Raw genomic sequence first — 27,480 nt, 5'->3', positions numbered from 1 at the left:
GTTGGTAGATCTATACCCCATAACGCACCACGAAAAGGTGATCTACCCGCGTTATGGGAAGATAACATAGTTTGTGTTCATTGGTTGAATAAGCAGGTAACATAGCAAACGTGATAACAACAGTTTATACTAAATATATTATATTAATATCTCATTGTGTTGTCATTTAAAACATATTGATAACAAGTTTTGTTACCCAGCCAATTCCCCTCATTGATAACTCATTATGATATCAATTAGTTATAACTATCGCATTATGATAACTAACATTTGACTCGTCCGTGGCATCCTTGATCTGACAACTAAAATCTCGTTGATAACAAGAGTCTTCGTATTGATAACAAAAAATTACAAAATGTAATCATGATGTACGTCTTGTTATCACTATGTTATGCGATTGTTATTCGACTTTGCTCGGGTATTACGTCACCAGGCGGTGCTAGTGAGCATGGAACAAGAGCCTGGCCTCTTAGAAATATGGCGTTTTCAGCAAAGTTGTTCAGTAGCTTAAGGGAGAGAATTAGATTAATTTGATTATTTAATATCTGAAAAACAAAATCGATGTGTGGAAGTACAGTTATATATGGAGGGATCAGCATGTTGGGCAGGAATCGCCCTAATAGTTACACAAAGAATACATAAAATCAGTAAAGGAATCAGCCAATTTCGTTGTTTTGATCACACAGCAAATATAAATTGATATCGACAGATGTAGTTTTTTGATACGTACCAAAAATCGGAAGTATGTATTCCGCTCAAAACGTAATCGGATTCGATCGACTAAAATGCAAAGAAACCCATTTCGAATAAGGTACCGTAGGGTAAGTGGATACAGAAAAATCAATAGTCAACTTCATTGTTATGTACAGCTAACGTGAATAATGTAATTCAAACTTTTTTCTGTGAATAACAAATGGACTTATATGGTTCATATCATCATTTCTTTTAATTTTTCTGATTTTTATGTATTGAGTATGAGAGACTTAAAAATTTGCGCCAAATGATCCACTTGCTACACCATGGTGGGGTAAGTGGATCACCAATAAAAAAAATCTGTTCTCAAAACAAATGTGGTGTAATTATTTATAGTAAGAATAATATTGCTCTCGTTCTTGTTGTTAGTGCTAGTAATGTTACATTTTAATACTTTAAAATTAAAAAAAAATCTTTATTAAATCTAATCAAAATGTAATGAAAAATATGTATGCATTAGTTTACACTTATTCGAATAAAAAACAACATTGTTACTAGATTGTTAATTTGGAGAAAATCCATCCATTTATACACATATGTTATACAGAAGTATTGTAGGATTATTTCTAATGATGTTTTCGAAAAAACACTCGTATTTTAAAAATATTAGTTACATTTACTTTTTAATAAGAAACAAAAATTCTTCCATTTTATATATGAATATCATCTATCTAGAACAATTTATATGGTCAAATAAGGTACAATACTATGCTGTCAACTGCAAAATTAGTATATTTTGCCCTTTTGCGACTCAGTTTAGATAAACCACGAAAAGTTTAGTGTGAAAAAAATCAATGACAACAACATTTGCGGATATTAAAACTTATTAAAATTCTCGTTAGCAGTCTACTAATAAATGATAATAATACTTGATCCACTTACCCCACCCCATTAAAAAGTAGAGGTTAGTAAACCATGTCCAATATATCTGTATTTATTTATAAAAATCACATATTTTTCATTGTGATTCATTCAGTTAGAACTGAAATGCTCATCATGTGTCCAAACAAATAATAGTATTCGATTTTAGACAGAGATACAATGGATTTTTGATTGATGGAAAACAGTTTTCAAATTAATCAATTTTAGCAGCTAACAAGTTTGCTTATGTTAGTGTACGTGTAGTACCAGTATTGCAATAGTATCAGTGTGGGCGTAAGAATATAACCTAAAACGAAGCAATGGTGCGAAAACCTTCAACATTCTCAAGTATTCATGCTTAATATTGACGAATGATCTATTACGCGTTGCAAGAAAAATTTTGATTCCTGGATAATTCACCTACATCGAGCAGGAAATTTTCCAGGCAAAAAATCAAAGACAGCTATGCTAGTTACTAGGTTGTTAATTGTTTTTTTTTTTTGATTGATGACATTGAGAAATCTTGAGGATGATCGTTACGACTGTGTATTGCATGCTATGGGAACTGAAACATTACTATGTCTCGCATAAAAATGGCATGTTGACCCAACTACAGCAGCTGTAGAGCGCACTTATTCTGTTTGGTAAGGCCTGGAAAGGTTTGTAATAAGTACCATCCACTCATTCAGAACCGCGTCCATAGAAATTCAGCACGATGCGATTCGGTTGTTCTTCTTACACTGGAGTGAATTACTCGAAATTAGATACGGGTTGCCATTTACGCGAATTATGCGATGTTAAACGTCTAAGAAACGTACCGACGGCAATTTTTTTTAGCAATATTTATTGGAAATCTGCGATGTGACATGAGAGGACCCCCAGCTAATGACTAATTTGATGATGCTTCTATCAAACAGCACGCAAAGCACACTTTGTGAATTTTGTTCTGTGCGGAAATAGCCGGGTGCGCGTTATTTCCGCGAACCTATCCAAATTTTTAAATTTCCCCGCAATACTTACCCCACTGATACATTTCCTCACTGTACCTTAGCAATACACACAACACAACCATGTTAGAGGTATCTGTGTGCGATTCCCGGTCGGTACAGGGATATTTTCGTAATGGAAATTTCCTTGACTTCCACAATTCGCATGATAGTTGTCATTAATTTAATCGTGATAAACTCTTGCGAGTATATAAAACAGGGTATATCCAGCAGCTCAAGAATTGTTCATGTGTACAACGTTATCTATAAGCTGGCTTACCCTTATACGCAAGGTATTGATTATGGAATTATCGAAAGATTAATGTGATATTGATTTTCGAGGTTTTTACGTACGATTAACAAAAACGTAGATAAGGGTTTATTCAGTATAAAAGTTGAATTCGGCAGCTGATAGCCTCTAGTAGAGATCGGAGTGACAATGAAGGCCTGTATCGTTCTAGCACTGTGTGTGGTGTCCGCTTTTGCCGGTCCCGAAGAGGACCTCTGGCTCAAGTTCAACAAGGTTCGCCCTGCTGACTTGGAAGGCTACGAGGTTCCAGAGTTCGAGGGTAGAATCGTTGGAGGAAACGAAGTTAGCATTGCCAACTTCCCATACCAATTGTCACTTCGCCACAATGGAAACCACATCTGCGGTGCTTCGGTCATCTCCAGCAACTGGGCCTTGTCCGCTGCTCACTGTACCGTTGCTCCAGTTTCCGCTGGTTCCGTACGTATTTTCTTAGGATTCTTCGGAGAATGTGATCAATACAGTTGATATTTTTCTCTGTCCACTTAGGCTACCCTGCGTGGAGGAAGCTCCAGCCGTCTTACCGGTGGAGTCATCTTTGCTGTAGCTCAAATCGTGAACCATCCTCAGTACAACGCCAACACCATCAATAACGATGTGTCGGTTCTGCGATCGACCACCTCCTTCGCTGGAGCTAACATCTCTCCAATCACCATTGTCCCAAGTGGAACCAACTTCGCTGGAGGCACTCGCTCCGTTGTTTCTGGATGGGGTTTGACTACTCCTGGAGGATCTCTGCCAACCAACCTGCGTGCTGTGGACATTCCAGTCGTTACTCTTGCCACTTGCCGCAACCAGTGGGGAGCCGCTCGTATCACCGATAGGTAGGTCTCATGATGTTCAATGATGTGACAAATCTTAAATGCCTTCTATGCCTTACAGCATGGTCTGCGCCGGAGAGCCAGGACGTGACTCTTGCAACGGAGATAGCGGTGGCCCACTTGTCACTGGAGGTCGTCAATTCGGTATTGTCTCGTGGGGTGCAACTCAGTGCGGTGGAAACCTGGCTGGTGTTTACGCCAACATTGGTGCTGCTGTTATCCGTAACTTCATCAGCTCCAACACCGGGGTGTAAATGGAAAATCTCCAAATAAATGAATCCTAGCATTATTACTTCTACTGTGTAGATGCAAAATTGGAATTGGAAGAATGTGCATATGTTTTGCATAATGGGTCTATCATATAAAATAATCTTACTATAAAAGGTAGCATTTAAAGAATATATATACTTTTCATTAGGCCAAATGTCCTTTATGCAAGACGTCCACGTTCAAAACTGTGCGAATCGTTCTTATGTGAAATGTCTTTATGCGAAAAGTCCCAGCTCTATTTATGCCAAGATCATGGCCAAGATATTCCAAACTTCACCTTTGTACATTAGCGCCTTGTTGGCTTCAGCGTTGTTGAAGTTTGTGTATTAAAGAAAGAGGTCGCGCTTACATGTGTTTTTTTCTTCTTGGAAATAACGTCGCCATTGCGACAGAGCCAGTCTCTGAGCGTAGTGCTCTAAGAGCATTTCCTCTCTCTTTGTGGCATTACGTCTTCAAAGAGCAAAGCCTATCTCTCAGCTTAGTGTTCAATGAGCACTTCCACAATTATTCACTCAAGGAAATTTCTATTGCGAATTTGTTTTACCGACCGGGAATCAAACCCAGACATCTCCAGCATGGCTTTGCTCTGTAGCAGTAGACGATGCCACCAGGCTGAGGGAGGTCTTTGATTCTTCCACCTCAATTGGAACGCAACCTGTTTTTTTTTTCAACTAATTTCCATGAGCATTTTCTCGATTAATAATTAAAAAATGCAACATGTGTTGTAAGCCCAGGGAGTCTGACAAAATTTTCAAATACATAAGGTAAGAATGTAAGCTTTTCTCAGTTTCGAAACAATGGTATGAATAAACAATTCATGTTCAATCGAGTTAAATGAAGTTTAAATATCGGCCACGCAATCTTTGAACTTCACAAATCTCATAAAAAATCAACAGCTTGCTTTTTGAGCTACGTAGGTAATCGAGCAGGGCTATCGATTCTTATCTGCCTTCCAGCTGCCGATAACTAACTATGATAGACGTAGTGCTAACGACCGGTACCTTCTTCGGAAATTGCCACGGGCATTCAAACAATAAACGGAATGACATTCCACAGCATCCATTCTTTGCCTTTACACCATGGCAGATAATATCGAAAACGGTTATGGGGACTTCGGTGTCCTTTCCCAACATTCATTGTGGCTTGTTCGTCGTATGTGGGTGGAGGTCCCAGGCGAGAGTATGGCTGTATCTCAGAATACAAAACTGTTAGAACAAGCAGAAAGCGGTCCTTTCGCCGCTCAACATCAATGCGTTACGAACAACGGTCTATAGCTCCGGGGAATGCCATGCTGAAGAAGTGCTGAATCAAAAATGTTTATTGGGTGATGAAACCAGTTTTTTACGATTTTGTTTGATATTTTATGGAGCTCATGTATAAATTAGAAGAGAACACTAGGGATGTGTGTACGGGACATGTTCGCATGTTTGACGTAGGACTATTACGGACTGCAGTTTGAACCATTAGAGAACATACCAATATTTAACATCACAATAGGAAAATACACTAACGCAATATAACGATACGTGCTCAATAAATTCATGTAATCGTCAAGCTCTCTATAATTAACACCAATGTAATGCTTTAATACGTCTTGTGTGTTTTGACATGCAAACACACATCAGATTTAATAAAAATTGGTTTTAAAATATACGTCTGAAATTAGATTAAGAGGCTTTGGTGCATTTTATATGTCCGATACTGTAGGTAGTTACATTTTTTTTTTAGTATTCTTGTTTATGATTTGAACAAGGTATACACCCCTGCCTTGTTCCTGAAAGTAGTCAGAATGAGATTATTAAAAAGAAACATGAATGTTGCTAGTATCCAATCTACGAAGTATACCGTAACTACGCTAACGCTATTTTCTCTAGATATTCCTCGCCGAGGATTTCCTTCAGGAATTTCCTTCAGAAATGCCTCTAGAAAAATTCCAAATATTACTCCGGGAATTCTTTTGGAGCTCTAAAAGGAATTCCTTCGCATTTCTTCCGTGGTTTCTCCTTTTTTCGGAATTTCTCCAGGAATTATCCAGAGTTCCTCAAATAATTCCTTGGAAAAGCTCCAGAGTTCCACTAGGAATTCTTCTGAAGCTACTTCGAAAAATTCCATACATTCCCTTGGAGAATTTTTGCAGAATTTCTCAGGAAATGTCTCAAGAGTTTCTTCGGGAATTCCTCTAGATTTCCTTCCCGGAATTCCTCAAGAGTTCCTCGTGAAGTTCTGCCGGAGTTCCTCCAGGATTTTTTTCAAATCCTTGCAGAAATTATTCCGCTTTTCCTCAGGCAATTCCCCTGGATTTCAATCAGCAATTCCTCGGAAATTTCTCCGGATTTCCACTGGAAATTCTTCCAAAGTTATTTCAGAAAATCCTTTGGAGGTACTCTAGCTATTCCTCATCCAGTTATTCCTGAAAAGTTCCTCTGGAGCTCCAACGCTAACTCCTCCGAATTTCCTCCTTAGTTTTTCCAGGAATTCCTCTAGAAACGCCTCCGGAGTTCCTCCAGAATCACATCCGGAGTTTCTACAAGAACGCCTCCGAATTCCTACATGAATTGCTCCGTAGTTCCTCCGGGATTTCCTTTGGAGATTCTCTAGGAACTTGTGCAGGGTTCCTTCAGAGTTCCTTCGAGAATTCCTTCGTAGCTTTAACGATAATTCCTTTTGAGTTGCTCCAGAAATTCTTCCGGAGTGTTTGCAGTACTTCTTCTGGATTGTATCCAGCTTATCCTCCAGAGCTCCACAGGGAATTCCATTGGATTTCCTTCATAGCTCCTCTTGGAGTTATTCCGTAGTATTTTCAGAAATTCTTCTAGGACTTTGTCCAGATTGTCCTCGTAAATTCCTCAGCAGATCTCCAGCAGTTCTTCTGGAGTTCCTTCAGCAATTTGTCCGGAGTTCCTCCTGCAATTCATCCGGAACTCCTCCAGGATTTTTTAAAAGTTCCTCCAGGAATTCCTTCAGAGCTGTTTTGGGCATTCTTTCAGGAATTCCTGCAGACTTCCTTCTGAAAATCACCCAGAGCTCCATCGGGAATTTTTCAAAGTACTCCGGGCTTCCAAGTTTCTCCAGGAATTCTTTCTGATTTTCTCCAGGAATTCTTTCAGAGTTTCTCAAGCAGTTCCATCGTAGTTTCTCTAGAAATTTCACCAAGAATACTTTCAAAATTTTTGCCGGGAATCCCTTTATGGATCTAGGAATTCTTTTGGAGTTCCTCCAGGAAATCCTCGGAGTTTTTCAAGGAGTTTCTTTGGAGATCCTCCAGAAATTTCTCCAAAGTTCCAAGACACCAACCCCGGGTCGAAACGTAGGACAAGTTATAAACCTCGTTTCATTTTCTGAAAGACTGCGTAGCCGTTAAATCCGATCGATTAAGAGTTACAGTCAAACCCCGCCAGATTCCTCCAGGATTTTCTCCATAGTTCCTTCAGGATTTTTTTTTCGTAGTTTCTCTAGAAAATATTCCGCAGTTCCTCAGGCAAATCTTTCGGTGTTCCTCCAGGAATTCTTTTGAAGGTCCGCTACGAATTTCTTTAGAGTTCCTCATAGAATTTTTGTCGGAGTTCCTCAAGCAATTCCTTCAGATTTGCTCCGGAAATTCCTTTGGATTTCCAGCAGGTATTTCTTCGGATTACCGCCAAAGTTCGGAGTTTTTCCAGGAATTTTCCAGAGTTCACACAGTAATTCATCGCAAATCCTCCGGAGTTCCGCTAGGAATTCCTCAGAGTTACTCCAGATTTTCTCCGCGAAATATCCCAGAGTTCCTGCACGAATTTCTCAACAGTTTCTCCTGGTATTCCTCCGGAGTTCCTTAAGTCTTCTTCTTCTTTTTGGCATTAACGTCCTCACTAGGACAGAGCCTGCATCTCAGCTTAGTGTTCTTATGAGCACTTCCACAGTTATTAACTGAGAGCTTTCTTTGCCAAAGTTGTCATTTTCGCATTTGTATCTCGTTTGGCAAGTACGATGATACTCTTTGTCCAGGGAAGTCAAGAAAATTTCCATTACGAAAAGATCCTGGACCTACCGGGAATCGAACCCAGACACTTCAGCATGGCTTTGCTTTGTAGCCGCGGACTCTAATTACTCGGCTAAGGAGTTCCTTAAGTGTTCTGTACGAATTTGTCCAGGGTTCCTTCAGAGTTCCTCAGAGAATTCCTTCGTAGCTTCAACGGTGATTCCTCCGGAGTTGCTTAAGAAATTCTTCCAAAATTTGCTTCATAGCGACTTCTTACGAACTCAGGAATTTTAGGATGAGGTCACAAGGAATTCTTGAAGGAACTCCCTATGAAAATTTTGAAGAAACTCCCGGGAAAGGAATCCTCAGAAATTCTTGGAGGAATTTGTGGAAGAACTCCTGAAGGAATTTTTGGAGGAACTCCCGGAGGACTTCCAAGAAAACTCTAGGGTGGATTCTTGGAAAATTCTCGGAGGAACAACCGGCAGGATTCCTGGAGAAACTGCGGTAGAATTTCTGGTGAAGCTGCCAGATTCTTGAAGCAACTCGCGTGTAAATTCCTAAAGGAACTACAGTACAGTTCCTGGAGGAGCTCCGGAGAAATTGTGGGAGGGATTCCAGAGGAATTTAGGAAGCAACGTTTGAAAAAAAAAAATCAGTGGAACTTCGAAGGAATTCCAGAAGAAATTCCGGAAGAGTACCCGGATGAAGTCCAAGAAATTGCCGAAGAACAAATTCTCGGTGGAGCTCTGGAGACTTTTTCGGAAGAACTGCTGAGAAACTACCGGTGGAGCTCCAGAGGAACTTCGGAAGAATAACTGGAAAAACTCCGAAAGAATGTATAGAAACATTCCTGGAGAAACTCTGGAGGAATTTCCAAATAAATTCTTTTAAAACTTTTTTTTTTTAATCCACTGCGACCACTTTTCTTTGATCTTTTGTGGTATACCCATGTCCTTTGTTTAGTGCATGTCGTTCTACTCCATTACTATTGAGAAATAATGAAGTAGTCGTTTTTTATACAAATATCATTCTTTACCATTTTGCATTTTTAGAAAAAGATACCGCTATTTATACCTTTTGGAGAAAACAGTTTGTCACCATTAAACTCTCAAAAGCGCGCCCCTTAAGCAGGTTGTGCCACTAAACTGGTTGAATGATACTGATTTTGACCATGCATCGGTACTCTAGCGTATCAAATTATTGCTTCTACTTATAAGGTTCAAAGTCGTTTTTTGGAACTGTGAACAGGTTTCATCGCATGAGACATTTAGATTCCTTGAAACAGAAAGCTTATTTTTGAATTTAAGAGTTCTGCTACTCCACCGATTCGGAATCGTTTCGATATCGAATGATAAACTCTTGAACTCGGAAAGAAATTGTCTCATGAGTTGAAACCAACCTCAGTTGCTGATTGAGCCATTTTTCCACTTCGACCTCCTTATCATCTAGGACAAATAGGTGGGTTTAGTGGCTTGTTACTCTTTTATACTTTTCCGACCGTAACTTATAAGTATTCACAAGAACAGATACAACAAGAGTACAATATGGTAGATCTTACCCCGTAACGCACCTCGTAAAGGTGATCTACCCGCGTTACGGAGAGAGACCCAGTCTCTAATAAGAAACCTACCACAAGTCCTGTCTTTTATATCAACTTTTGTTATCATTTATATAAAAAAAATAACGATGGGTATCCTTTATAATTTTATCTTTTTGAATCAATTTTATTGAAAAAAAAAAAATGACAAAAATAAACAAAACTGCTTGCCCATTACAATAAGTAAAGTAATTCTAATTTCCTCATCTATTTATTTAATTATTTTATTTTTGTAGTTATTTTTCTTGCCACAGATATGACTCTGATAATTGCAAAAATTATCGAGAGAAACTGAAGATGCTTGAAAAATGTTTCATTGTGCAGAAACTCCATCAATTATTTCGATGAAATTTCTCAAAAAATCCTGCGACAAAAAATCTCTAAATATTCTTATGAATGATACCACACAATGTCAGTAGGGATTTGATCAAATTATTTTTCAGTAATTTCTACAGCAATCCTGAATCAACCAAGAAATTGTAGAGAGTATGCTGTAGGGAACGTTAAAAGATTCAACAATACTTTGATAAATTATATCAAGAGTGTTCGCACGTTCAGAAATTACTAGTACCATCATACTCATACTGCGTATAACACGATGCGACTGGTATTAGATTAATCCATTACTCCATCCTTAGATTCTTCAATAATTTTCTAATAATTTTCTATTAACGTTTTTTTTATTTATTTTGTTATTATCTAAACAGATAACACTGAATTAGCAATTGCACGCCACAATTCTCGGTTCGTGGCCGCATCTCTCCATCCTCGGTTCTACCCCACGCTCGCCAAATCGATACGCACTTGATTCGCCCACCTAGCTCGCTGCGCTCCACGCCTTCTCGTACCAACCGGATCCGAAGCGAACATCATCTTTGCAGGGTTGTGTCCGGCATTCTTGCAACACACCCTGCTCATCGTATCCTTCCAGCTTTGGCCACCTTCTGGATACTGGGTTCGCCGTAGAGTTGGGCGAGTTCGTGGTTCATCCTTCGCCGCCACGCACCGTTTTCCTGCACACCGCCAAAGATCGTCCTATGCACCCGACGTTCAAAGAATCCAAATGCTTGCAGGTCCTCCTCGAGCATTGTCCACGTTTAATGCCCGTAGATGACTACCGGCCTTATGAGCGTTTTGTACATGATACATTTGGTGCGGGTGTGAATCTGTTTTTGACCACAGCCATGTTGAGGCTATAGTAGGCCCGACTGCCACTGACGATGCGCCTCCGTATTTCACCTAAGCGAGCCCTGTCGCGCTCGGCCCCACCAGCTAGCATGTACTTTGTGTTGGTCGCATTCACTGCCAGTCCAATTTTTGCTGCCTCGCGTTTCAGGTGGGTGTACAGGTCTGCCACCTTTTCAAATATCCATATCATCCGCGAAGCAAACAAATTGACTGGGTTTCGTAAAAATCGTACCCTCTTAAGCCCGGCTCTCCACATAACATCTTCTAGCGCAATATTGAACAACAGGCAAGACAGTCAATCACCTAGTCGTAGTCCCCGGCGGGATCCAAATGAACTGGAATGAATGTTCGCCTGAAACCTTCATACAATTTTGCACACCTACCATCGTCGCTCTTATCAGTCTCGTGTTTTTCCCGGGAAAGCGATACTATCGTATGCCGCCCTAAAATCGATGAAAAGGTGATGCGTTAGGACTTGGTATTCACGACATTTTTGGAGGATTTGCCGTACAATAAAGATCTGGCCCGTTGTCGAACAACCGTCAACGAAGCCGGCTTGATAACTTCCCAGGAACTCGCTTACTATAGGTGACATACGACGGAATATGATTTGGGATAATACTTTGTAGGCCGCATTTAGAATGGTGATCGCACGAAAGTTCTCTTGTCGCCTTTCTTGTAGATGGGGCATATCATCCCTTCCTTCCACTCCTCCGGTAGCTGTTCTGTTTCCCAGATTATGTCTATCAACCGGTGCAGACAAATGGCCAGCCTTTCCGGGCCCATCTTTATGAGTTCAGCTCCGATACCATCCTTACCAGCAGCTTTATTGTTCTTGAGCTGGCATCCTTAACCTCCCTCAAAATGGCATCCTTAACCTCCCTCAAAGTGGGGGCTGGTTGGTTTCCATCCTCCGCAGTACCGACGAAGGCATTTCCTCCGTTGTCCCGACCTTCATTTCCTGTGCTTTCAGCACCATTCAGGTGTTCGTCTAGGTGCTGCTTTCACCTTTCTATCACTTCACGCTCGTCCGTCAAAATGCTCCTATCCCTGCACATCTCGGCTTGCAGCACGAAGCCGTTGCGGGATGCGTTGAGCTTCTGATAAAACTTACGTGTTTCTTGAGACCGGCACAGCTGTTTCATCTCCTTGTGCCATAGAGTATTGCTCCATTTGGTTTTCAAACGGTTTAAGAAATTTCTTGTTGCAATTATTATAGATACTTTTCCAGGATTTTCACTAAAGATATTATCAATCGTTCTTCTCAAGAGTCACACCTTTTGGGGGTCATGCAGAAAACATGTCACGCTTTACTAGGCATGAGAATACCATGAAAAACCTTATCATGTCTATTACCTTTCATAACAACTTATTCGATGTTGAAGAAATAAACGATGTTGATCGAGTTTGTATGTATATTGGAAAGATGATAAATAATTTCATATATTTTCCTAGGCTACAGAACACCTTATGATTCTGCGGAATAGAAAGCCAAACTAAATCCGAGTACTAACCATTAACACGTTTCTTTTCGCAATCTCATGTCTCTTTTTTTTTGTTTGTCGAACAAATACACACTGCGTATTCTGATCACAAGTTCCCAAAAGTATGTTTCAGACATACCAGCAAATCTAGTATATGCCAGTAAAGGGCAAACATTTGTCACCTTCCCAAAGAAAGGTTGCATGAGACGGACACACTATGATATGAAGAGGAAGTAATGACCTTTGACTCACTCAATTCATTCGAAAAAAAAAGGTTCGAACGTGGAACCACCATGAAGCAAACTAATCGAATCATTCCGTAACAAGATATAAGTATAAGTTTTACATGCAAGAAATGAGTAAATGGGTTTTATTTGTACTTATGTCCTATTTTGACGACTTACTAGCTAGTTTAATTCTTAAACCTAGTGTTGTGTCGCGTCAGTGGCCAAGTGTATCCCGAAAGCGAGGATCTGTCCGGACAGAAGGGGGACACCGGCACCATGCTGATCACTCCGCAGCAGATCGCATCATCAGCCATAGCGGTACAGCGGCGCACTTTACCATGACGTGATGGCTACCAGGGCCATTGGTTTTAGAGTAGAACAGAAAGCCTAAATGGAGAGGCATATTGAGGGCACACTTTAGTAATTATTCAATTACTCCTGAGTGAATCTTGGGATTAGTTTTATTCTTCGTTCACAGTTCCTACCGATCTCCAATAATAACCAGCTCACTACTCCATTATGGTGCTAGCACCTGCATGTGAACTAGGTGGACTTAGCTGTAGGATGAAAGAACTTCATGTTCACCAAATCAAATACCCAATTCACCAAGCACTTTACCAACTCTTTCCCTTACACTCACATGCCCTCCACTTAAAGTGTTCTTGCCGGTCAGGCTTTTAATATAGTAACATGGCTAGCTAGACTAGCCTGCTTAGCGATTAACCGACGACTGACTCAACTTTCGCTTCAGTTTAGAAATGTACCCTTAGGTAGTGTCTATGGCGATCTAGTACATGGGTGACGATAAGTTGCAATGAGAGAGTTTATGAGAGAATGGTTCTGGTTAGGGTTTCCAAGGCCATATTATGGATACTCTTGGCGTAATCCCGTCTTCTTATCATAATAGAGATCAGGCCTCGCTCCCCATCTGCTGCGCTCTCGGCTTTAGGTAGCTATATAGATGATAGCTCTCATCTTGTAGCGTGATCGTATTGCGGTCTATTTAGGTATGCGACACTGGATCGATATGAAGAAATATGTATAATATTCTGTTGTGTTATTGTGTAGTGTAGTGGTGAACGATAGACAGTGGGAGCTATACTGATGCTCTCGCGATCTACGATTAGTGATGATGTTAAAGTTACACATTCATTAGTGCTTTTGCTGATCTGTGCTTGAATCGTTAGTAGGACAAAAAAAACGTCCTACTGGAAAAGTCTGGATCGCTTATATCGTATATGGAGAACCTTACAAATTATTTACAAAACCTTACAAATTCATTTCAAATTTTATCTGGATCTTCCAGATTTTTGTAAAATCGGACCTCAAAAATTTGGAATATTCCAGACAAATCTGGAAGGTTGGCAACGCTGTGTACAGGGGATAGTCAAAATAATTGAGGCTGGCCAATTTCAAATGCTTATAACTTTATGAAAAATGGATTTAATTAGATGCATCAGGAAGCAGTCGACGGCAAATTTGATCCAGTTTCAGGAATCAGCTTGGCCATGCATATTGGCCAACGTACACCGGAGATTTTCTGGATTTATCACCTTCAAAAATCTTGAAGTTTAATGGCCGTATTGGTATGGTTTCGAACATGTTCCTAATTGGCCACTTCCCCCAGGGCACCCGGAACCTACTATAGAGTGGTCAGTTCGTCTGATGGTACAGAATATGCTGTCGGAAGCATCATATTGAAGATTGATGCTCCCTTGGATGTAGCTCCGGATAATATATACATGATTGGAAATACAAAAAAGACTGACCATATTTTTCGTAGCCACTTTTACGGAAATGGTCATATTTTCGTAGATTTTCAACGAATCTTAACGCGGCCGCCGGGATTCAACTTCCTAATAGTTCTAGTTTCTATGAAATTTGTAAACATCTATACAACTTCACACCGCACAAAAATACAACTGACAGAAAAAATGGTATTTGGACATGACCTCGGAAAATTCGGAACATCTCCGGTGTCCAGTAGCCAATATGCATGGCCAAGCTAGTTGCTGATACTAGACCAAATTTTCCGTCGCCTGCTTCCAGTTCCATTCAATTTCATCAATTTTTCATAAAGTCTTGGTCATTTGAATTTGGGCAAAATTTTGCCTATCTCAATCATTTTGCCTATCGCCTGTACATAGCATTTCCATGCATGTTGTACGAATTAATTGATTCATATAGTATGATGTAGGGGGAGATCCCCCAGTACCGGACAGCACCCAATACCGGACAAAGTCGAAACATTGAGAAATCATGGTCCAATCAAGATGGTGTATTAGTAGTAAAGGAAGCTATTATGGAGACTAATGTTTGCGTGAAATAACACATCCTTGAAATATGCATGCCTTTTTAAAAAAGTACAAAAGATTGAAAATTTCAAAAAAATTGACGTATTGCCTTAATTTTGAGCCTATTTAGTAATTATTTTGAATATGAAAAAATACTTTCGATCACGCAAGCATATTCGAACATAATCCTAATTTGATAGTATGAATGAATTTTGTACCATAATTGGACTAAATATGGATAAATTACAATTTTGTTTAAGCACCTCCTGTCCCCCAGTTTCGGACAGCCTGATTTGTTATATGACATCTTTGTAATTATTGCACGAGTGTCTCAAAATACATTCATTTTTCATGGATTCCGTCGATCATAGTATCAAACATGCAATAAAATTAAGAAACATGAACATTCATAACAACATAGTAAAAAGTGCTTTTTTTCATCATATAAGAAAGAGGTTTTTGATGGACATCTTGCAAACTATGAAATACTCAAATTGTTCTTGTAAATGTTGCAAATGCATTGAATTGCCAATTATATACTATTCCTAAAGTAAACACATTCAATGATGTTCAAATTTACAGAATTCAAGGCATTTCCAGATTGTGTCCGGTATTGGGTACCACCTTTCAAGATCGATCAATTTGGTACTAAAATAAATCATCAAAATGCAATGTCAAAATTCATACTTATATTTTCCAATTTATTTTTGTACACTATAAAAATGATAATATTTATCGTAAATGGGTAACACGAGCACATAAAACCAATATTTTTCGAATTATGAATTTAGTGGCTTAAGTGTCCGTTACTGGGGGATCTCCCCCTATAGCAAAAATTATACCAACCAAAATGTTGACTCGTTGACTGTGTTGCCGTGTCAGGTTTTGCTAGTATAGCGTAGCTCAGTCCCTTGTTAAGTAGGGTCAACTGTTCCTCTGTAAATTGAACTTAATTAAAATAAATTTGTAAATGAACAATTAAACACTATTCCATCTATGTTTGATTTCTGAGAAGGACGTGAAAACTTTGGATTTTGATTCTTTAATTAATTAAATTTGTCTACACAATGTTTTCTACGTATCTGCAACTCTATTCAGATATTTTCCGTTAAATGTTTTTTTACCAACAGTGATCCATATTTATGTGTTCTTGATAACTATGGGGTGACTGTAAGCTAAGCGAAAAATTCACCAGCTTATATGGTGTTATTGCATGCAAGTTGACTGAAATCGTTGTATGCATTTTCAACAGTAAATATCTAAAAAACTAGATGTTCTGTGATATTTTAGAAAACTGCAATGGATTCAGTAACCCTTGGTGATTGAGACAAAAAAAAAACAAAACGTTCCGCAATGCAATTCAGGAATAAACCACTCAAGTTATGTTACATTGGGATTTGGGGAGCTTCCAGCAGTTATCAGCTCAGCAGTCATATTACACAGGTTAGAAATTGCATGTAGGACCATTATCAGCCCTACGTCAAAAAACCAGCCACACACGTACATGTTTGCTCACAGTTGGGCGAGCCGTTACTTCGTTTAGCGATGCCAATGCCAATAACTAGCTAAAAATGTCATTCCAGCGGCTTTGCGCGCAAAAACGAGCTTCACGTGAAATGGTGCGAACTAAAAGTAAATGCAAATAGCAAAGGAAAGCATTGAAAACCATGCATTTGCGGGTTGTTGCATTGCGGGGGATGGCACCGATGATTTGGGAGCATTTTGATGACGTAATGTTTTTGCTGCCTTCATCTCATTTTTCCACTAGTAATGCAAGTAGTGCTTTGAATAGATTTGAATTGGTCTATTTTTTTGTAGATGTGCAAATATTTATTCGCCTAGAGCTTTCGTTCGTATTTCGATTAGTTTTAGTGGAAAATTATAAAACATATATGCTCATGACATCACTGGAAGTTTGAAAGAAAAGTACGCAGTGCAAACTTGCCTTTCCTGAAGCTTTAATATTATTTAGATCACTTTTGTTAAAGTGAACTAAAAATATTCTTGAGGAAACCCTTTCCGCCAAATGCCAGATTGGGTTCTCTTTTTCATAAAGATTACTTGGACTGGAGAAAATCCAAGTAAATCATGTATTTCATATTTGATCTCGTCAGCTGACTTATAGTCACTAGAGAGACCTTTCAAGACGACATTGAACAAACGTTCAGTTTTGTCGTCATAAGTAAAAATTTTGTGCATCTTCTCTTCAAGATGTTTGAGAAGTTTCCGGCAAAACGAGTTCAAGATCTCTTGCCTAAAACCTCCAAACTCGGAAGAACTGATCGTGATAGGCGGCACTCTTCGCTTCCTCGCTTGAATTAAAGAGCCTGGGCTAGAAGCTGCTTCGATTTGATGTTCGGAAAGCTTGTCTGAAGCTTCGATGATTGATTCGATGCAATTATCAACATTAACCATTTCACCCTTGGAAGAAAACGTGCATTTCTAAGAAACGACCTTTTCTCCATTTTTGCCACGTTTAGTGACAGGTTTAAAAACCATGTTTTTGTAGGGAAGTTGTGGATTCAGAGATTCGCCTTTCCTTTTGTTCGTAGTTGCAACTATATTCAGTGAATAAACGAAAGATTAAGTTTTTTTCCCAAGAAGGATTACCACCGCTAGCTTTCTCTAAGGCGTCATCCACAAATTACGTAACGCTCTAGGGGGAGGGGGGAGTAGACTCAAGCGTTACGGCTCATACAAAAATTTGAAATTTTTCATACAAAAAGCGTTACGGGCGTGGGGGAGGTGGTCGAAAATTCCAAATTTTAGCTTTACGTAATAAATGGACGCTGCCTAACGGGTTTAACTAAAAATAGAAGGCACGGGTCCGAATAAGGATCCGAAAGGGATCAATAGTATGGTTGGTTTCCATACATTTCAGTATAACAGTAAAAATATAATTGACTTTTATTGTTAATCTTTTGACAGGTTCGCGTATTTCGACTACCACTTGCAGTCTTCCTCAGCTTCAGTTACTCTGCTGCTGAGAGGGTTCGAGAATAAAGAGAACAATTTTGGATTGCGTTAGTAAATACTAAAAAACTCCTATGATGTACGATACGATACATTTTAAAAGTGTGAGAATTCACTTTAGTGGCACTGATCGACTTGATAAAGCAGACAGTTTTTTATCACTCACCTGGAAAGCAGATTCATATCTTGTCAAGCTGCATCCCTCAAAGGATTATCGCCACTCGTGTGCTTGATGAGCGTAATAAAGTGGCAAAATCACATTCCAGAAAAAAAAAACACACACACACACACACACATACTCATTGCGACTGGCATTGCTTGTTGACATGTTGTTAGAGCTGCTGCAGCAGGGAGATTTCAAGTATCCTTTCTGCCCTCGGATGTTGCATTAAGCAAAAAAGCAAAGGAATGGTTTTCTAGCATGGTACATGTAGAGTAAGGTGGGGCGAAAGTTTGACCTTAGTGCTATAATTAATATTACCAAAACATGATGACAGTTGAATAGAAATAAATACCTAACTGAAGACATTTAACTTATTGGCTACAATTTTGCAGAACATACTTGCGTTAGAATATTAACCTATTTGCCTCAGGTAAGGCAATAGTTGAAAATTAGTTTAAGGCATAAAAATATTCATTAAATTTTTCTCAGAAATTTACCCAAAACAGGGTTAATTGACGGGGTTGGTGGTCTAATGGCTATCGTTTCTGCTTCATAAGCAGAAGGCTATGGGTTTAATCGTCCCTTTCATCGTACTTTGCAGTTGTATTTTTCACTTACTTCTATCTTTCGCTCTTAGTCTATCACAGATGATCTATTCGTTCATAGCATTTGCTAGAACCAGAGACGGACAAAAATCCGTTTCCCTACGTTTCCATTATTTCATCATTAAAGCACGCCTTTCCTTACGCCTGAAACGTAGCCAGTCTGCTAACCACAGAGGAAGCCTCTTTGCAATAAATCTACCTCCCCTACACCTTCCCGCATGAACTGACGTAGATGCAGGGGTATATACGGTCTACAGTAACATCATTTTCTCCCCCTTCCCCTCATTGGCCTGCATTCTGACGTGGCAGGCGCCATTGTTGCCTGAAATTAGAACATCATTAGCATTCAGCACTTCAGAGACTGATTTGGAAGAAGTGAGAACTATTATTAAAAAATAAAAAAATATGAAAGCTTTTGACAACGATGAAATTTTCTACATCCTCATCAAAAAATTTCAAGAAATTAGCTTATCATTCTTCGTTGATATATATCGAACAAATGTTTAGAGTTGGCATATTTTTCTGACAAATGGAAAAATGCCAATGGTGCACCAATTTTAAAAACGAGACAAAAATCTGCAGAAGCTTCCAGCTGTCGTCTAATCAGCTTGCTTTCCTCGATCAGTAAACTTTTTGGAAAGGTAATTTTGAACAGAATGATGGTCCACATCAACGAAATTTCAATTTTCGATGATCTACCAATCATCACCTTTAGTATTTGTTTTGAATTGAGCTGGAAATCTCGAAAATAAACTCATGCCCCACCTTACTCTAGTAAGAAACAGCGACGATGAAGGCAGTCGGAGGACATCAAAACTCGGCGAAAAATAAGACCCAGGAGATTTGTGTTTATTTGAAACGTGCATGTCAGATGGTTCTGGTGTAGCTTTGCCCGCCTGACGTCTATATATCCGAAGAATATACCTACCACTCACTTCCGACATCGGCGCTCAGATAAGCTGTGAAGTATTTCGCATGACGTGTCATGTCTTGCTCAAGTGGTTCTGTTGTGTACACATGTTTTTTTTCTTGCTCAGTTTTATCACGTTCTGAAATGGATTCATACGAACAGAAAAGAACCACGTCTTCCAAACGCTCGCTGATGCCGTTGGCTCTTATGGAGCTTTTTCGACAAACGAAGTGTCTGTGGCGGAACTGGCTCAATCTGACATTCGGAAGCGTTAAAAAAAGTCTGAGCAGTTATATTTCCACGACAGGACGGATCCCACGTGAGAGTTGCTACCTGGATGAGTACGGAAATGACGTGTAGTGTGCAAACAAATTTATTCATGCTTGCCAGTAATAAAACAACAAAGACAGACAGTGGAAACTCATGTGACGAATTCGATTTTCTGTGAGTTTCTTCGTTCCCACATTTCAACGATGTTTATACAGTTTATTTACAGATTCTTCTTCTGGTGCTTTTGATCAAAGTCATAGCAAAGCCTCGAACAAACTTGCATCTTTTAGGGTCGATTTCTTCACCTTTGCTAAACCACGTTTACCCATATGATTAAACTACACACTAAGCTCTTACGGTGAATTTCACCGTAATCTCAACAGCTGAACAGTTCGGTGAAATAAAACACCGTAACTTCGTCGGAATTTAACGGATTCCGGTGATTTTTTACGGAATACTGTAAAAATTTACCGTACACCGTTAATTTATTTTACCGAACTGTTCAGCTGTTGAGATTACGGTGAAATTCACCGGAATCCGTAAAATAATTTAAGTGTGTAGGTTTAGTGCCAAAACGGTGGTGAAAAACCGCTTATTAGTCCGGTAAAACGGTTATTATTGGTCGGAATGACCCTCCCGTGAAGTTCGACTACCGTTTTGTCTCAAATTCCGAACACTCGGTTTTTGTATGGCGATTAGGTTGAAATGTTTCACTGAAATATATCATCAAATGACCAGGAAATGGCAGTAAATTACAATTCAATTCAATCATCTTCCAATCTATTTTATTCCTCGGCAGTAGTGATGATTCTCTAGTTCGAGACCAGTAAAACTAGCTCAGATAAATTTATTTGAGAAATTATTCTTTTGAATACGATTTATTCGTGCTGTTCGGAATTTGAATCAAGGTGTTCGGAATATGAGACAAAATGAACACAGTGTTCGGCATTTGAGTCAAAATGTGGTTCCATACTTTTACGTAAAAACAATACAAAACAATTTTAAATAATTTTTTTTATCAGTACACCCAACAGCTAACAGTAAGACATTGCGAAGAAACTAAAATTTTCATAAATATAAACTTATTTATGCCCAACAGGTGTATTTGAAGTCCCTGTTGACCTTAAGTGTTCGGAATATGAGTCAAAACGGTACACATTTTTGGTTAAAACCTGTTTAATGCATGAGTGGCACTCCTCTTTCTTATATTTATGAGCAGAGTTTTTCACAAAAGTTAAGCTACATTAGTATATCAATGTTTAGACTTCTTTAAACGATGATTTTTGTGATATTGGATGAAATGAGCAATAAAAATGCTCGTTTTACCAAAAATTGAATTGCCGAAGACGATTTTGTTGTCAAAAGTTTTAGAAGTAGGGGGAGATCCCCCAGTACCGGACACTTAAGCCACTAAATTCATAAGTCGAAAAATATTGGTTTTATGTGCTCGTGTTACCCATTTATGATAAATATTATCATATTTATAGTTTACAAAAATAAATTCGAAAACATATATATGAATTTTGACATTAGATTTTGTTGATGTATTTTAGTACCGAATTGATCGATCTTGAAAGGTGGCACCCAATACCGGACACGATCTGGAAATGCCTCGAATTCTGTAAATTTGAGCATCATTGAATGTTTTTACTATAGGAATATTATATAATTGCCAATTCAATGCATTTGCAACATTTACAAGAACAATTTGAGTTTTTCTTAGTTTGCAAAATGTCCATCAAAAACTTCTTTCATATATGATGAAAAATAGCACATTTTACGATGTTGTTCTGATTGTTTATTCTTTCTTAATATTATTGCATGTTTGATGGCATGATCGACGAAATCCATGAAAAATGAATGTATTTAGAGACACTGGTGCAATAATTACAAAGATATCATAAAACAAATCAAGCTGTCCGAAACTGGGGGACAGGAGGCGCTTAACAAAAATTTCAATTTGTCCATATTTTGTTCAATTATGGTACAAAATACATTCATACTATCAAATTAGGATTATGTTCGATCATGCTTGCGTGATCCAAAGTTTTTTTTCATATTTAAAATAATTACTAAATAGGCTCAAAATTAAGGCGATACGTAAATTTTTTTTAAGATTTTCAAACTTTTCTACTTTTCAAAAAAGGCATACATATTTCAAGAATATGTTATTCTACGCAAACATTAGTCTCAATTATAGCTTTCTTTTCTTCTAATACACCATCTTGATTGGACCATGATTTCTCAATTTTTCGACTTTGTCCGGTATTGGGTGCTGTCCGGTACTGGGGGATCTCCCCCTATGCTCAATTCAGAAAATATCGAACTTCCTCAGGGAATTGCCTACCTTTAGGTGTCTAAGACGTCCAGAATTTACGTATAACGAAATCACCTGTTGTGTTATACGATACTTGTATGTGCAAAGATTCCGTATAAGATGTTATCAAAAGGCCTCATGCGTACAATAGTGGAGGTGATATTGTCGCTTTTTTATACAGCTTTTTACGCTAGGTTGCTATAATTTTTGAATCACTCCCTTTTGACTTTTCTATCCCACCCTATAATTTTTTATGGTTTTATCAAAGCAAGCTCAGACATTTTCACTCTAATGTTCAGGAAATGTAAATAAGATTTTGTTCCAATTTTTTAATCTTTTGCTTTACAATTCTCGGAAAATAAGCAGCAGAAGCTCATAAGTAGCAGCCGTAATCATATAAATTGTATGCATATTGGACTGACTCTCTGAATATTTTTCAGTGATCAAAGGGGTTAGTTTTACTAAAAGGCTGATGCTCTTTCAATAATTAGTTGCAGACAAGGATGGAAATCAAGTGATCATGACAAAATAAATGATGCATCGCGGTTATTCTTTATCTTGCGATCATAGCAACAACGATTAACCTTTTGTCGTCAAGTTATCATAACAAACTACGCTCCGCGAATAATGCATCATTCAGCATGTGTGCTAACGATCAAATGTTCGCAAACCAAAGTCATAATTTATAGAGGATTTTAAGCTTTTACTCTGAGATTCAGCTCCTGGTATGCAACTCTTGATCTGGAAGTTTATCTGACATGGTTTGGGAAAAAATTAATGCCGTGGATGTGTTCCGATTTACGTTAATCGCAACATGTTACAATATCCGACAAACGGTTTGTCCCGCGACAAACAGTACATCAGATGCTGAATAGGGTAGGTGTACCAGTTATGGACATAGTGGTTCCCTATTTCGCCATATGTGATTTCTTTAATGTTTTCACATTTTGAAAAGTTTTGTATATTGTGGTAGTTAGATTTAAGATATATCTTCATTTTGAATCATTCGAAAAGATTAAAAATGTGAAAGTTTTTGAAATTTCACATATGTCCAAATAGGGAACCACTATGGCCATAACTGGTACACTTTCCCTATATCTGAACCAAGTGCACGTAATGAGGTGTTGTAATCATGCTTTTGCAAGAACAACGGCCCTCTTAGATCGTTCAAATACTGTGTTGTTAGTCGCTAGAGACGATTTTTTTCCATCCTTGGCTGCAGATTGTATAAAAAAAAGTTAATCCCTCTAGATGTGAAATTTCAATTTTCATTGGAATAATCATTTTTGTTATCTGTTCCAGATTTTAACTACTCAAGATGACCTATTTAATGTGAAGGTTATGATTTTATTTTCAAGGATATCGGTGGGTAACCTCCAACCGTCTATAACACTGTTTCTCAACCTTGGTAACTACGGAAAAACGCCTCGCTATAAGGTGCTCGTTTCAGCGAGCTTTTCACATGGTCGGGGGTCCGCGGACCCCCTGTTGAGTAACGTGGCTCTATAATATCAGCTTTTATATTGATAATAAAACTTAAATAGGGCTGTTGGCCGTTGAAGCAGTGATAGATCTGATTGTGCATTGAAATTTGATTGAACTAAATTTTTAGTAAAGATTCAAGAGTTATATCCTACATTTGGGGGATAGGGTTTCCATGAAGGTGACTATGCAACCTTCGATTCGTCTCGACTCACACGCCGCGCAGAATAAGTACAATTGTTCTAGGAGAGTCTTTTACAAGAGTCTTCAAAGATATTCGGAGTGAGATTTTTTTTGCGTCATGCACAGTTTTATTGGCTAAGCGATAAGAAGCGAAGTCTGTATTTCATGGAGTGAGGTATTGTTTTTACATCTAGTTTTTTGAATACGTTAGCAATTTTCTGCTTTAATTATGCTTATAATCAGATCTGCGTTATGGGATCGCCATGAGAAAAATAATACGATTTGAGTGGAATCCTTCGATTGGAAATCAAGTAGCTCCTTGAACAGCATCAACTAAGAAGGGTCTTCGGCAATACTCTCACTGTTTCAGGAATGTGGCAACTAACATTTATCCATGTACGTACAGGCAACATGAAGGGCATCTTGATAGCTAAAATATTTGAAAAGCAATTAAATCTCTGAAATATTTATGATAAATGTAAAAAATCAAGAAGGGTGATAACCATAACAAAGGTTGTGATGTTTTTTTACATATTAATCTACAAACGTAAAGTTCTGCCTACTAAGACTAACAGTACTGGACAGAATAAAGTACGCATTGGCCGTTTTTCCATACAAAATGATCAAGTTTGAAGTTTCATATCTCGGTTTCTAGTTGTCCAATTGACCTAAAATTTTCACCGCAGCTTGAAAGTAACCTCAAATTTGCTAGGCTAGAAATTTATAGTTTTTCATTTACGAACTTTTAAGTTATCGCAAATCTCAAATTTTGATAAAAATGACAAAATTTTAAAGTAAAAATAATTTTTAAATGAAAATACTTAGAGCAATATGTCCTTCTGCAAAAATGTACAATTTGATAAGACACACAAGTTTGCAAAACATAATTTTTCGGTAAAACTGATTGTTTTCAAAATATTTTCAAAACTAAATTTTGCAATTTTTTGCAAATTGAGAGATTTTCAATAATTTAAAAGATTGTGTTTCAAATGCAGTGATATTTTAATTGAGTAAAATCTATGTTATATCTAGGCTGTGGTGAAAATTTCGGATCAATCGGACCACTAAAAGCTGAGATTCAGATCTCCAAACATGACCTTTTTGTATGGAAAAACGGCCAATGCGTACTTTATTCTGTCCAGTACTGTATGTAGCTATAAAATATGTTGGCAAGAAATGTCAAAAACGAATCACCCCAGCATGTTTTATGGCAAGCGTAAAAAGCTGGATATGATAAAATTTGACTATCGTATAGATTTTATTGCGCAGTGCGCATCGTACCCTTGTGATGTGCGTAATTCTATCTGCTCTTTGCGATCCTTGTTTGGACCCGTGCCTTCGATTTTTCGTTGGAGCCGTTAGCGGAAACAAGCGATGATAATCCTTCTTGGAAAAAAATCTCCTAGTAAGTTTCTTATTTTTGGGGGGTCCCGTAGCCTCGAGGTTACGCTTTCGCTTCGTAAGCGGAAGGTCATGGGTTCGATTCTCAATCCTCCCTCACAAAAAACTCCGTCCAGTCACCAGAAGACGCCGCACGAAGGACCGTGTATTGGGGAAACACATCCATACTCCGTCAGTATCAGATGGTGACTGAGACAAACTGACCCTCTTTGTAGGCTGTTGCCTCACACGACACGGAAACATGGCAAAATGAACCACCGCACACCAATGGACTACGTATATGGATATGGATTCGATTGTACGAAGGTACGGTGCTGCCATCTGGGAAAAGTTTGCTCGATGCGTGAAGCGTCGAAAATTTTACCCGGCAAGGTATAGGAAGCGAAATTTAAAATGCTCATAAAAAATTAACTACAATAGTTATTTAAAATCTTTTCAGTACATGTTGATATACTTTTGGTGGGCTACATCTTCTTCTATCTGGTGTTACGTCCCAACTGGGACAAAGCCTGCTTCTCAGATTAGTGTTCTTTTATGAGCACTTCCACAGTTATTGACTGAGAGCTTTCTTTGCCGATTGACCATTTGTGCATGTGTATAATCGTGTGGCAGGTACGAAGATACTCTATGCCCTGGGAATCGAGAAAATTTCGTTTACGAAAAGATCCTCGACCAGCGGGATTCGAACCCACGACCCTCAGCATGGTCATGCTGAATAGCTGCGCGTTTACCGCTACGGCTATGGTGGGCTACATTATAGGCATATAATTTTGAGTTTTGTATTTTATTCTCAATATGCTGTTGATTCTATAGGTGATCAATAGTCTAACCCCGTACACTTAACAGAATTTAATTAAAAAGTGTTTTGAATTTTTTAGAAACAATTGAAAACTGACTTCCTATGCTTTGCCATGTTAAATAATCGGAGCTTCACGCATAGGGTCAACTGTGGTAATTACCTTCGTAGACGCGAATTGGACCAACGGCAGTTCTCTCCTCTACCTGCTCGGTATGAGAGAAATAGCAATAAGGATATAAATAGATATGATAATCGGCATAGTTGTGACCAAGTGCACGGAGTGCCTAATAATAATAATAATAAAAAAAAGTTTCTTATTCTTTATTTATTTAATATTTATATGGTTGCAATCACTAACAAAAGAAGTTGGTTTTAATACTGTCAATAAACGTGGCAAAAATGGAAAAAAATGATGTTTCTCCGGAATGCCCCCTTTCTTCCAAGGGTCGAATGAATAATGTTGGTAATGGATCATTGAAGGTAGTTTTTACAAGTGCTCACCGCATTAAAACAAAGGCGCCACTGTATATGGGATTTAACATTGTGACATCATTGCTGTTCTGTCAACCACACAAGGCTACGGTGGCGCTATCTATGATTTCCATAGCGGCCGTTTTGGTTATTTTAATGATCCTTTACATCGGAATGATGCGTTAGAGAAATTTTCCGAGCACCAAATCGAAGTAGCCTGTAACTTAGGCTCTTTGATTCGCGTGAGGAAACAAAGAGTGCAGCTAATAATGGTCAGTTGTTACGAATTTGGAGGATTTACGCAGGAGATCTTGAACTCCGTTAGGGGATCCAAGGTTTTCTTCCAAATCGCAAAGAGAAGATACTGCCGCGTTCTGTCGGAAACGCTTAAAAATCGCGATTTACTTCTAAAAGTATGCTTATGGTCGTCTTGAAATGGGTGTCAAGTGACTATTGAATAAATAACCCAAATTGCTTAGGTTCCAAGTGATTTTCACAAACCGGAAATCACCATCTTGGATTCCAAAATGGCGTCGGCTATCGATTTCCGTCATTTACTCGTCGGTTCCGTTTCAAAAATACCCATATTGCATGGGTTTCAAGACTTTTATGCCAATCGACTTTATGCTAAACGACTTCATGGCAAATGACGTACCAGCATGGGTTTCAAGTGATTTTCACAAACCGGAAGTCACCATTTTGAATCCCAAAATGGCGTCGGTCGACGATTACTCATCAGTCTCGTTTAAAAAACCATTCGGTATCATATGAATTCTTATGGAATTTTAAGAATTACTTCGAATATGAAACAAAAGTGCATTATGAATATTTTTTTAACTTAATATGTAACTCGAAAAGATTTACTCATTGCTTGATTTTCACCCCTGATAAATTGCTCACAAAATTAATTTGCTTCACTAGACACACCAAAGGGACGTCTGTGATATCGTTGAAAATGTTAAATATTAATGCTAGACGCGGCTCCAGGATTTTTTTTTGTTTTACAGTGAAGATGCATTGAAGCCAAATTTTACAAAGCATAAATTTAAAGAACCAGTCAACTATTTGAACGGAAAATTTGATCGATTGGTCATCACCAGCACAAACAGTTTTGTGTCTGGTTCTCTAGTTTTGTGCTTTGGACAATTCGAGGTATG

The 27,480-nt window shown here is 38.4% G+C and overlaps 1 protein-coding gene across 1 annotated transcript; it reads left to right on the top strand.

Annotated features, from left to right (window-relative positions):
• Window positions 1–3,010: 3,010 nt before the first annotated feature.
• On the top strand, window positions 3,011–4,048 carry LOC5566739 (trypsin alpha-3). Its single transcript, XM_001651099.2, has 3 exons — window positions 3,011–3,327; window positions 3,397–3,731; window positions 3,790–4,048. The coding sequence occupies exons 1-3, from the start codon at window positions 3,040–3,042 to the stop codon at window positions 3,980–3,982; spliced, it is 816 nt and encodes a 271-aa protein (XP_001651149.1). The 5' UTR covers window positions 3,011–3,039; the 3' UTR covers window positions 3,983–4,048.
• The last annotated feature ends 23,432 nt before the right edge of the window (window positions 4,049–27,480 follow it).

The sequence above is a fragment of the Aedes aegypti genome, chromosome 3 (genome assembly GCF_002204515.2).
Source record: "Aedes aegypti strain LVP_AGWG chromosome 3, AaegL5.0 Primary Assembly, whole genome shotgun sequence".
Classification (NCBI taxonomy): Eukaryota; Metazoa; Arthropoda; class Insecta; order Diptera; family Culicidae; genus Aedes; species Aedes aegypti.
This window is presented reverse-complemented; position numbering and strand designations above follow the sequence as displayed.